At 41.0% G+C, this 13,560-nt stretch overlaps 1 protein-coding gene across 1 annotated transcript in view; it reads left to right on the plus strand.

The window, feature by feature from the left end:
- The window catches only part of ESRRB (estrogen related receptor beta), a 144,231-nt gene that overhangs the window by 110,644 nt on the left and 20,027 nt on the right, over positions 1–13,560 (plus strand). Inside the window, exons 4-5 of the mRNA XM_089522258.1 lie at positions 6,074–6,184; positions 10,734–10,895. Coding sequence (XP_089378384.1) covers positions 6,074–6,184; positions 10,734–10,895 — 273 coding nt within the window. The remainder of the gene's footprint in view (positions 1–6,073; positions 6,185–10,733; positions 10,896–13,560) is intronic.

A 13,560-nucleotide genomic window follows, 5' to 3' on the forward strand; every position in this document is an offset into this window, starting at 1 on the left:
CTTGTAGGCACACAACAACAATGATAAAGTCATAAGAAAGCACCCATATCCACCTCCATCTTGGGCAGAGGGTAGGTAGCCATAGCTCCATTCTCCTCAGGAGTATGTGCACCACAGTCCTTGCACCTTCTTCCCAGTGGCGTTGCTACCCCTAGTGTCACCCAATGTGGGAGGTAGGGCTGCTGGAGGCACCTCTTCTCCTTCACTGTGGTGGCCTCCTCACAAGGAGACTGCTGCTGTTTTGGTGAATCAGTGCCAGGAACACCTGGCCTTCTCGTTCCCCATGGTGGTGGAAGCTCCTCATGAGGAACTACTATGGTGGCAGGGAAGCAGGGACAGGTGCCCTTGGCCTTCCCTGCATTGGCAGCAGCTCCTTGTGAGGAATCGTTGCCGCCATTGCAGGGAAGCAGGGGCACCCAGTGTGAGAGCCGCACCATCACATCCACTGTAGTGATGACACTGCCTCTTCCCCCCCTCCTCCCTGCTTCAGTCAACAAGAGGTCTGGAGCTGTCCCCAGTGCTGTTTCTTTTCTTGCTCTCATGTCATTTCATCGCCACTGATACTGTGTCTCCAAAAATATTTACTATTCTATTTTGTGATGATAAGATCATCAAAGTAATATGAGAAAAGAACATCACTGCTGCTTCAAGTCTAGTAGAAGCTGGTCCATTTGAGGAAAGCTGCTTGCCACCAATGTCTTAAAGATTTGAAAAAGAGTGTGACAGCAGTTGGTGACTTCTTCTTTACCTCCCCATAGGGAGGACCTTGTGGGAGAGGGAGCAATTTCTGCACACCTCTTTTCCCTTACTGCTGTCATTGTTATTATTTCATTGCTTTCTGTCCACCCCATCCCCAATAGGGAAACCTAATGATAAAAAAATAAACCTCACGTAAAAGCATATGTTAAAATGCCCTTAAGTGTTAATTTTGAAAATAATTAGAAACTTTTACTTGCTACTTCAGCTTTCCTCTTACTTTTTACATTCCTTTAAGTATGTAACTTTGTTACACCCCTCCATCCCTACCAAAGTATGTAAGCTACAAATAAGAAGAGTACTTGTAATGTACTACTTCTGCACATTTCCATCCATTTGTACAAAATGTTAAGCTACCTTGAATATGGATCATGCTTCACTGTGACTCTTAAGCCAGTTGATTCAATGTGCAAAACTAGTCAATCCCCTCTGTGCTGCTGCAGTACCTTAAGATTCATTGAGTTGTGACTGCACAGCAGGGTGGGATGTTCATCCTATGGGTTAGTCTTCATACACTTTCTTTAACGCTGGCATTGATTACAGCTGTGTTGTGATGAAACAACAACAGTGACCTTATTTAAAGTGTTTGCCTCAAGGAGTGTCAAACAGGATGCAGGGGAGCAGAATCTTGTTGGAAATTAATGAGCTAAAGACCTTGGATGAACAGACGTATCCACTCAGCAAGGAAGAGAGGGATGGAGAGAAAATCTCCTTGTGTGTCTTTCTTTTCTCTCTTATCTTTTTTAATGCACTTAAGTTCTTTTGTGTCACTCTAATCTAATTGAGGATCCCTAATGCCTCTGCAACCTGTAAAGCCACCTTCCCATCCAAGCACTGAGGACAACATACTTATATCTGTATGATTCTCCTTGGAAGTAGTAGTGGTGGTAGTGATAGCTGTAGCAATAGTAGTACAGGAAAAGAGATTCTACCTAAACATTAGGAGGAACTTCCTGACAGTAACAGCTGTTTGACAGTGGAACACAATTCTTCAGAGTCAGGTGGAGTCTCCTTCTTTAGAGGGTTTTAAACAGAGGTTGGATGGATATCTATCGGGGTGCTTTGATTGTGTGTTTCTGTATGGCAGGGGGTTGGACTAAATGGCCCTTGAGGTTTCTTCCAGATCTATGATTCTATTAGTAGTAGTAGTAATATTGATGATGATGGTGATGCACCTTCCTTTCGGCACATCAGAGTATTCTGTAACTTCACTCTTAGGGATTTGTGACTGGAGGTAGCTGTAAGTTTCCAAGTTGACGTTAACCAGTGAAAGGAATGGCCTGTAAAGCAGCTGTGACATTTGACTGTAGCCCTATCAGGCATAGAATGAACATGGCTGGTGAGGTAAAAATGTGTTTCCTGGCCACGATATCATAGTATCTTTTGCTCATGTCCCTAATAATATGGCTTCTTCTGGTCAGACCCATAATTCCAGGGTGCCTTTTGTCCATGTTCCCAACACCAGAGCATTTCATGCCAGGAACTTTTGCATTAATTTGCACCAACATGTAAGGAGCATTCAAAAAACTCAAAGCAACACTAGCATTATAGTGACATTATTATAGTGCAAGCATTTATGATTTGGCTGAAAAAATGTCCATGGATCCATAGAGGAGCAGCACTGATGTAAGAATAGTTGCAAGCCATGTAGAGATGGCAGTAGGGTGAACAATTCACTTTTAATATGGCCACAGTTTCAGTGGGCAATTTCATTCATGCCCAAGGCTAATTCTTCACACTTATTAAAGTTTAGACATGGAAGCATAGTTTCCAAATTGAGGGAAGTAATAGTTCCACCATATTCTGCACTAGTCAGGCATCATCTAGGACCTTATCGCACACACCTTTGTCCTCAATCTGGGGCCATGGGCAGGGAACGCACAGGGCCAAGTGAAAATGCATTTTATCGCATGCCATACTGTCCCCATATCATTGCCCGGCATTAAGCCATCCCCAGTCAGGTCTCAGGCATGTGAATTTTGAAAGACAGATACTTTCTGGCAGAGCAAAATCATGTGGCATAACCCCTGATTGGGGGCATGCACATACCCTGCCCGTACCCAGATTGGGGGCAAAAGTGTATGTGATAAGGTCCCTAGAGTACTGCATTCAGTTCTGGGTACCTTATTTTAAGAAGGATGTAGACTAGTCGGAGCAGGTTCAGAAAAGTGCAAGAAGGCTGATAAGAGCTATGGAAAACAAAACATATGAGGAAAGACTGAAGGAGCTGGGCATGTTCAGCTTGATGAAGAGAAGATTGAGAGGTGATCTGACTGCACTCTTCAAATATCCTAAGTGCTGTCACAGAGACGAGGGAGCATGCCAGTCTGCTGTTGTCTCAGAGGGTAGGATCAAGTCCAGTGGTCTGAAGTTACAGGGGAGGAGAGTTCACCTGATCATGAGAAGAAATGTCTCCACAGTGAGAGCAGTTTAAGAATGTAACCAATTACCTAGAAAGGTGGTTCCATTGCTGGAGACCCTGCACTTAGCTAGGGGATTGGATTCAATAGACTGCAATGTAAGTTTCTGCTGGACTGGCCATGGTGATCTAGGACTTTATTCCCCCTAATCAGAGGCTAAATTCCAAGCTAGGTTGTAAGAGGCTGCATTCCAGTAGAAGATGGGGCTACAGCAGAGAGTGGGTGAGGCCAAATGGATTCTTAACAATGTGGACATTTTTGCACAATTAATGCAAAGCACAGAACAGTTCTATGCATGCATTTGTTTAGCTCAAGTTGAAAGTACTCCAGTAAGATGGCCTTACTGGAGCATGGGGCACTACAGTTTCTTAATGCTGTATGCAGAAACTATTTATTTTGAGTCCTGCAGTACAGATAGACAACATTTCGATTACTGATCAATATGTTTTTGGTCCATGGTTTTGAGCTTGAAAGATATTTGAATGACATTCCTTAAAGGAGGAAAAAATACCCAACTCTGAGGCAGAGGAGATTGAATCCCCATATTTAAGTAGTAAAACAAGAATTTAGGAAGTAATTCTGTGATTGTATGTGCAATGAGAAGGAGCTGATAATAATTTCTTGAGAGCTTGATAACTGGCTGCTTGTATGGTGCCCCCTTACTTAGTACTAGTAGCAATGTAGTTTTACATGGATTAGAAACCCATTAGTCCTCTCAACCTCAGGTGTTCTTTCTCTTATGTCTCCCCTTCAGCATTTTCTTTGTCATTGGTTTTTCTTTGTACTCATTCAACCTATACCAGCTTTGCTGGGATTGGGAAACTTCTTCATCTTCATTCCAGTCCCACTCTATTCTGTGCTCCCCTTTTCTTTCTTAGAAACCACTTATTTCCCAACCGAACTTACTGCTCTTTCTTTTTTACCTCCATCCTTTTCTTTTTCAGTAGGATTTTCTCTAACTGTATTTATTCTGCTTGTATCTACTCAGTTTCATAGGGTTACAAGCTCTTTAGCCACCCAATCCCTTTTCTCATCTCTCCTTCTCTTTCTCTTTCAACTCTTTCTCTTTCTTGCTAGTTTTTCTCTTACCACACAAGCATTCCAGCCTTTTGTCTGCTAGCACTTTATCCCCACCAGGTACCACATTTCCTCTCTTTTGCTTTCTCCCACTCACTCTCTCTGAATTGTTTTAAGAGTGTGAAGACATTACAGCATGAGGTTGTCTAGAAGCCCAATAAAGAAATGGATTTCTCAGGCATGTCTCTGTTTAGACATGACACCTAGAGGTTCATGATGGTACTGAAGGTTACAAATATATTATAATAAATTAAAATTAATTTATTTATTTAAGAAACAAAATAACCCTAGGATACACATTCTTTAATTCCCTTTAATATCCGTCTATTTCACATATCTTAGGTTTCACAGTTTTGAAGCAAGACTGGACACACACACACACACACACACACACTACACAACTTCTTATTCAGTACTACAGATGGCCTAATGAGTCATTATCTATATGTGTTAGGGCCAACACACAAATTTTGCAAAGTGAATACCACAAGAACACTCCTACGTCTTGCCATGTATAGAAGCTGCCAAAACTGTTAAATGAATCTTCAGCACTAACAATGAGGCCATGTTTCAGAAACACCAGAGGAGGCATTAGAGTAGCTCAGGGGACTCAGGGCAAGTTCCATGATACAAAACAGCCATATCCTTTGACCTCTCAACACCATCTCCTGCTTCCAGCATCTGCTCCTTGAGGTCATAGCTTCATTCTGCCTAATGGTAGGGCAGGCCATGTTTCTCTTGCTTATCATAATTTTTATTAAACAGCTGGTACAGAAACATAAATACCTCATTGGCTGTAGAGGCTAAGGAGGGGATTAAAGGAAGGGAGTCTAATGTTAGAAAATTATCCGCTTTTCATTTCTTTTCTTTTTTAATTGGATAGGGGAGTTGAGGGGTAAATGTACATATGCATACAAATACACACTGACACCTAATGAAAGAAATCGTGCTAATTTATCAGTTTTACTCTTAATTAACTGTACAAACCTGACCATGTCTGTGCAGAATGAAATCCCATTGAGCTCAATTGAGGTTTATTCCCTAATAAATATATTTAAGATTGCACCCCAAATACTGAATGCATGAAATTTGCATCTGAATAAAATATTATTTTGAAAGAAAAAAATGTTTGCTGATCAGCACACACGTTTCAACAAATGTTACATCAGACTGGACATTTTATCATGTTTGGGAACAAAAGGGAAGTATTTCTTTTAACATAGTGAGTGCTGATCATCCACAGTCCTTATGTTTATTACAGAATATTTGCTACCTTGCTAATGGGGGCTGCAGGAGTTTCTTTGTTGATCAGAATGGCTTCAATGTAGGACATTTGTGGCCTTCCAGAAATTGTTAGACTGCAACTCCTATCATTTCTCACAGAAGGGACAGCGAGGTCTTGGGGGTGAGATAGACGGCCAAATAAAACAGCTTCTGGCTACTTGGGAGGCATGCTGATTAAACAAGGCATGCCTCCAAAGCAGCCAGAAGCCATCCTGAAGCTGCACTCCAGTCTTTAGGACCAGAGCAAAAAGGAGCTGGAATAATCTGACTCCTGGTGGTGCTGGTCAGCCCCTGCATCCACAGCCTGCCTTCGGAGCAGGCTGTGCAGACAGCAGGGTTCCAACCTGCTTCTAGCTGGAGTGGACTTGGGCTGCTCTTTTGTGCATATTTAACATATTTTTGTACAATATAAGAATTAAAATTAGGAATGTTCTTTCTATATATAATAAATAGATCCATTGCGCCTTCTTTTTGTGGACCCCATTTCAGAATCTAATGTAAGATCTTTAGGATTTCATTCCTTTTTTTGCCTACAGGAGTACGTCTGGATCGAGTTCGTGGAGGCCGCCAAAAGTACAAAAGAAGACTGGACTCTGAAAGCAGCACTTATCTGAGCTTACAGATTCCCCCTCCAGCCAAAAAGCCACGTAGGTGCCAGCATCACACTTTGGTCCTCACACTTTGCTATATGATGGGCCAGACAGTCAGTTTCCTTTCTTGGCTGCTGGACTGTGGGATTATGTTGCTCTCCCTGAGTATTTGTATCAGAAGACAAATTCTAAACTACCTCACTTAAATTGCAGTTATACAGTATGGTTTAAGCCACGCTTTCTGAGGCTGCAGCCTTCAAATCTTTGTTCTCATTATCAGAGTATTCAGAGAGAGGGGACAACAGAACAAATACAAAGAAAACTCTTGTTTTCCTGAGTTCCTAAAAAGATCAGCTTATACATAGTAGCATGGTCATCTTCCATCTCACCAAGTTGCTTCTACATTTCCCCCCATAGTCCAGCTAGTTACTTATAATTCATTTTAGATCTCTTTCTATTTCTTTTATGTGAGTGAGCTGCCTTGGGTCCATTCTGGAAGGAATGTGAGATACAAATTAAAATTGTGAGAACTTACTTGAAGCCCATTTGTACTGCACAGCTATAGCACTATTATTCCACTTTAACTGCCATGGCTACATCCTGTGGAATCCCAGGGTTTGTAGTTTGGTGAGGCAGTGGAGCACTCTGGCTGAGAATTCTGAACTCTCCTCCCTAAGCTGAGTGGAATCATGGCCATTAAACTGGAATCATAGTGCTATCACGGTGCTATAACTGTGTAGTGTGAAAAGGCCTTTAAATATTACAGCCATGGGTGGGGGCATATCTTGGCCATAGATCATTGCAATAATTAAATATCCCTAATTTATGGCTTTTAATATTTTAATCAGTTAATATTAATGGTTCAGTAATAACTCTAATGTTTCCAGGCTTTGTAGCTGTAACATATTAGTCTAATGTGCAGTTGCAAAATGTTATTATTACCCTCTAATTTCAGGATAATAATATGATGCAAATCTATTCAGCTACAAAGGGCAGGTCACATATTAAGCAGAGACAGTTCTGAGCTTTCCAAATACACTCAGTAGGGAAATGCATCCAGTCAGGGGGCCTTGTTCCTCTACTTATATAATACTTGAAGAACCCTGGTGGCGCAGTGGTTAAATGCTTGTACTGAAGCCACTCACTCACGAACCATAAGGTTGTGAGTTCAATACCAGCCAAGGCCTCAGGCTTGACTCAGGCTTGCATCCTTCCAAGGCTGCTAAAATGGGTACACAGCTTGTTGGGGGCATTTAGCTTACACATTGTAAACTGCTTAGGGAGTGTTTAAGTGCACTGATAAGCGGTATAGAAATGTACTTGCTATATTGCTATTCTATAATACAAGTAGATGACCTTAGATGTACAGTCATAGCTAGTCCAGTATATTTTGCTGCATGAGCCAAAGGCTTTCCATTCCATGTACAGAGGCTGATTCAACTCACATCTGAGTGTCACTTTAACACTTGCAATTGGAACAACTGCGATAGGGATGACAATTCTAGATTTTCACATTCTGTAGAAAAGTTGGGAAAAAATACTTTCCATAAAGTCAGGACATTTGGGAATGTCTTTCCCTACAATGACAGAAAACTGTGAAACTTTCTGAAGAAAGCTATGGAGCTTCCTCAAAAGCAGCATAGTTTTTCAGAAAGCTGTGCATCTTTCCTATGAATACTATGGAGCTTTCCAAAAAGACAGAGGAAAAAAGCACAAAATGGAATGTTTCACAACTGTAAATATTGTGCAACTTTGGAAGCTTTTTTCTTCTAAAAGACAGAGGAAAGCACAAAATAGAATGATGCACAGTTTCAAAAGCTACAGAGCTTTCCAAAAATATAGAGAAAGAATACAGAATGGAATGTCACACAACTATAAATGTTGCATAACTTTAAAAGCTTGTTCCTTCTAATAGATGAGCGGAAAATATAAAATGGACTGTTCTACAGCTTTAAGGCTTTGCATACCTTTAAACATTACACAGATTTAAAATGGGAACAGGAACAGGAACAGTAGCCCACAAAACAAACAAACACAGAGACATCACTTCAACGGATAGTTTTCTGTTTGTATAGTTGTTGTTTTTTTTGTTTTATTTTATGCAGTTCTCCCAATTGCACATATAGTGAAAAACAACATATCTTTTTTTTTTCTTGGAAAGTTCAACAAATGTGCAGGTTTTGTTGTGCCAAGAACAAAACAAAAAAAGTTCCCACAAGGTTGCAGGAAGTTTCCAGGTGTCATTTTTCTTCCTGCAAATGTTCCTGCAGGGTCAGGAACTTCAAATTTCAAGCCCTATCAGGAAATCATAAAACACCGTTTCCATCTCTAATCTGAGGCAACAGACCACTTTAGGGAAAGCTAAACAATCTACATGGCACATATTTTTGTGTACCACAAGATATAGGAAAGTCTGGGGCAGATGGAGATCTGCCACACCTAAACTACCTAATAGAAGGGCCAGCCATGTGTACTTCTAAATGGAATGCAATTGCCCTACCATCCATTCTCTGGAATACTTTGCTTCATTGCTTGTGATCTGATGTACTGCATGCACTCAGGGGCACCTTGCTCTCTTGGTTTGGTAATATGGTTTGAATTGTAGGAAATATTTCTGGAAAATATAACAGGGGAGCACCAGATAGGAATCAAAGCCATGTAGTCTTCACAATTTTAGCTGGTCTTGCAGCATTAGTAAGCAATTGCATGCCTAGAGAGGGACTGAAACAGGCTGAGCTAAAACCTCCCCCCTATGCATCCTGGTGGGATCAAATTCACTATGAGCCACTTTACATTACAATCACTCACACAAATAGTTGGAGAAATCTTTGAAGCAGAAATGAGGAATGAACCAGAGTTCATTTGCATTTCCTCATGGGTGTTGGCTGAAGCCATTTTTTCCCTGCACCACCAGCCTGTTATGCCAAGAGAATTCAGGAGAATTGATTTTATCCAAAAAGCATCCAAACATGAGCTTCCTCTCAATATTAATTAGCCAGAATGCACGTTAGAAAACTTATCAGTTAAAATATGCAGAATTTTCTGATAGCAACCCTATCTTTGCTCAGGATACCTAGGTACATTAGTAATTAACACATGTAAATATCTATGATAGGATCAAAGAAGGATCATTGCTCACTGATACAGAACATGCTCTGCATGCAGAAGGTGGCCAAGTTCAATCCCCAATGACTGCATTTAGAAAGCATTTAGGTGGTAGGTTAACAGAAAAGTTCCTCCTGGATCTTTGCTAAAAGAATAAACCTGGGCTAGAAGAACAAGTACTTCGACCTGTTAAGGTAGCTATATGTGAGACAAAATCAGAGCACTGCCCCTCCAAATAAGCATTTCTGGCATTGCAAAGTTAATTTTTTTTTCACCTTGTCCTAAGCTAGATAAACCAACACTTTGACCTGTTGGTGTAGCTATGGGAGGGAGGAGAGTGCAAAATTAAGATAATGCCCCTCTGTAAGAATTCCGCCTCCATGACATTTTCCTTTTGTCCTCAGATTTATAGCACTGCAGAGAGTGAGACAACTGAAAATGGTTCACATCTAGAACTCTCAGATTTGCTGTGTTCACATGTCCTTGGTAGTTCTGCCTGCCAATTTTGGGGTGATGCCTAAACTGGAACTGGTATCTGGTTCAGTATTTATGATCTCATCAGCTAGACTTATGACCTTGTAAATTTTACTGTTCTCATTTACAATTGTGGCACTATTACCATGAGTGCACAGGTCCCCAAGACCTACCTTAAAAGCTAGGCAGCTGCACCACCTGAAGGATTTCTGTGGAGATGGTAAGCAGAACACTAAAGAATGATGTATCCAGTCCCCTCCCACCAGTGAGCTGTGGTGAGATAAAAACAATTGCAACCACTGCTCATGATACTGTAATTTACTAGCGGGGGTGGGGGTGGGTGGGTGGACATGTATCTTGCAGCAGCATCCTTCTTCAAGCAATAGTTTAAGAAGCTGAAGTTACAAGGAATAATTTGCATTTTAAAACACCTTAGAACCAATAGAACCAATATTCCTGATAAGCCCTAACTAAAATAGTTCCTTGACACTTACAAAGAACTAGAGCTTTAGTTCTTTGATTTTTGTGGCTAGGAAAATAGATGTCTGATCCTTTAGGAATCATTGTGGACCAGCCTTTCTCATGCCAGCATCCTGCACCTTAAACATAACTTGAGAAACTAGAGAACTCAAGAGAGCATAGGATGTAAAACTGTTTATATGTCTGGCTAGTGAAGGCTTCAGATACTTTGACACAAAGGCAGATTGGAGCAATTCCAAATTGGCTGACAAAACATCCATGTGAAATTGCCATCACAATAGCACAAGTACAGAAAATGACACTGTTTGGAACATGCCACATTATTGATGATATCTCATTGATTCCTATATTCTTGAACAGAATCGAGATCACTGATGGTTGAAAACTCTAATTGATAACGCTGGAGTTATTCTTACTACTACTACTACTACTAGTAGTAGCAACAGCAGTAGCAGCACTGTCAATAATAGTACAGTAGAAACAGATGATGAAGATGATGATGGTGCATAGATGCATCATGTAATAATTTCTCTTTTGTAACTTGCAGTGACCAAGATTGTCTCCCATTTACTGGTGGCAGAGCCAGAGAAAATTTATGCTATGCCTGACCCTACCATGCCGGAGAGTGACATCAAAGCACTGACCACACTCTGTGACTTGGCAGACAGAGAGCTCGTGGTGATTATTGGCTGGGCAAAGCACATCCCAGGTAAGAAGTGGAACCTAAATTGGATTGGATGGCAAAAAGTTGGCTGTAATTACTTACCCCTGTGAACGCTGGTTTATTATATCCAGGTGTAAAACTGATACATCCTGATCAAGGGATCTGAATGTCTGTGTTTCAGCAACATAAAGGTTTTGCAACCTCAAGGCCTTCATTTGGCAATGGAAACAAAGACTCAGTAGGGATCTTTGCTCATTAGAGTGACATGTGTCCTAGTTTAAAAATGACAGTCCTTTGTCAGAAGATAGTCTTTTACTTGATGACATCCTCTTTTTGGTGAGTGGGTAAAATCCAAATCTACTTTAAAACTAAAGAACATGAAGAAAGGAGAGCATGCAGGGTGTCTGATATTCCCAAAAAACAGTACCTACATAGAGGCCACCCTGGTTACTGTGTTCCAAAGAATCAGAGATGTTCTTTTGCTCCATGTAAATTACAGTAATTATTTCTAGGTGTGCATAAATAAGCATGCATAAAATATAGGGCAGTCTATGCTCTCTTTTATGCTCTAGTGAATTATTTCACTTTTTGGTGAGGGGTAAGTGGTTCATTCCCTATTATCCAGTTAGATATACTTCCATGGTTGCACATGATGAGTAGCAACAAAAACTGGATGGATCACAACTTATTTATTGTTGTTGTTATGTGCCTTCAAGTGACTGACTTAAAGGGTAGCCCTAGCATAGGGTTTTCTTGGCAAGATCTATACAGAAGAGGTTTGTCATTGCCTTCCTTTAAGGCTGAGAGAAAGTGACTTACCCAAGTCCCCCAGTGGGTTTACATGGCTGAGTCATGATTCGAATCCTGATTTCCAGAGTTGTAGCCCAATGTGCAAAGCACTATGCCATGCTAACTCTTAGGACTTTGCCACACAAGGATAAAAAGCGGAATTTTAACTGTCTGATCTTTCCCAATTCTAGTCCACCACTCAAGTCATTATACCATACTGGCTTTTCTATTGCTGAATGTGGTTATTTTCCTTACAGAAAGGTATGTGAGTTCCCTCTTGCTTGTGAGGCAAGAAGGATCAAGAAATAGAAGCTGCCTGCACAAATAAACACACATTCGCAAATACACTTTTTGTTGCTTCTTTTAAGATGCTCAAGGAGAACCCACATTCTACTGAAAGCAGAGGTTACAGGAGGACTCCTGCTCACTTATAGCAGACTCGGTGTATTCAGTCAGAATTCCAATGTGGCTATTGATTTATTTGTGTAAATTAATGTATCCTTAGATGCCTGCGATTAAGTTGTAGCTTTAGCTTTGACCTGAAAAACTCAAGCAGATAGCTACTTGGAGAAGGAGGTCAGTCTTTGGATACTGCTTCTCAGCAAATCTTAATCCCAGAGGTGCCCTTCTTGAAGGAGGCCTGTCTTATGGGGGATTACCCCACTTGCTAACTGTACAATCTACCAGGTCCTTATTCAGCACTTATGCTGCTGATTAAGGGAACTCAAGTCTGGATTGCTCCAGTCACCCAACAGCTGAAGAGAATTAACAGGAAGGATAATAACAAGTTACGGCAGACAATAGCTTTATTAAGGTTCAGGCCACCATCTCCATATTGATGAGGTCTTTCCTTCATGAAAATTGGTCAGGTCAGTGTGTGTTAGTTTCTCATTTCTGAGGTCATTGTGCATTTGTGTCTCATTTGCAGTGCATGTTCCAGATCCTTTTTGTTCAAGTGGAGTGAGAGAGATCACACTGTCCAAGCAACTGGGAAAGTCTGATATATGTATTGATTAAAGGAGACAGGAAACATTTCCTAAATAGTACATTCATTGCTTTTGTGGGTATAATATAGATCATGATTACATTTCACTAGAGAGCACTTGACCTCAGTTTGTTCCATTTCTGTTAAAGTGTGAAGTGCTAAAAATGCTTTTCAGCATTTGGAAATAGTGTATTTTGCGTCGGTACATAGGAATACCTTCTGGTATGCATGGCCTTATTTGAGGTCAGATGTGATTTCATGCTTCTTTGTATATGCAATTAACTTGCTACAGTTTCATTTCAATATTGTGGTCAAAATAATGAGTGTGGCTTATTTGAACTTTGACATGTAAATGTACCAGCATGGTGGAATGGATAAAATTAAATTGGGGGATGCTTGGGTAATCATGGAGTCCTGAGATGTTAACGTGCACCTACTGAGGATTTTTCTAGGAAGTAGGTTACAAGCAACAAATTCAGTCCAGATATTTTGACCAGTATATCTTGGAGTGTACCTACACTGACTAGCTGTAACAATTTGATACTGTTTTAACTGCCATGGCTCCATCCTATGTAAATCTAGGATTCATAGCTTGGCGAGGGACTTTGAATTTTCTCCTAGAGAACTTTAGCAACACTCCCCCACAATTCCTAGAGTGCCCCAAGAAGAAAGATTAAGGCCCGGTACAGACCGGCGCCATAGCATGTCCTGCCGACATGCTAGGGTTGCCTCGGGGCGTCTCTTACAGACACCCTGCAACCCTAGCACGTCTTCCGAATGTCAAAATGATGGCACCCTGTACAGATGGGCGCTGCCATTTTGACGTGATGGACGCCTAGCATCCGCACGTCACAGTGCCATAATGATGTCGCGAGTGCGCCATTGGCGCACTGCAGCATCATTATGGTGCCGCAAGAAGAACCCGCTTTCTAGGGG

This window comes from Sceloporus occidentalis, unplaced genomic scaffold (genome assembly GCF_023333645.1).
Source record: "Sceloporus occidentalis isolate IW3139 unplaced genomic scaffold, rSceOcc1.0.p SCAF_4, whole genome shotgun sequence".
In the NCBI taxonomy this organism is placed as follows: domain Eukaryota; kingdom Metazoa; phylum Chordata; class Lepidosauria; order Squamata; family Phrynosomatidae; genus Sceloporus; species Sceloporus occidentalis.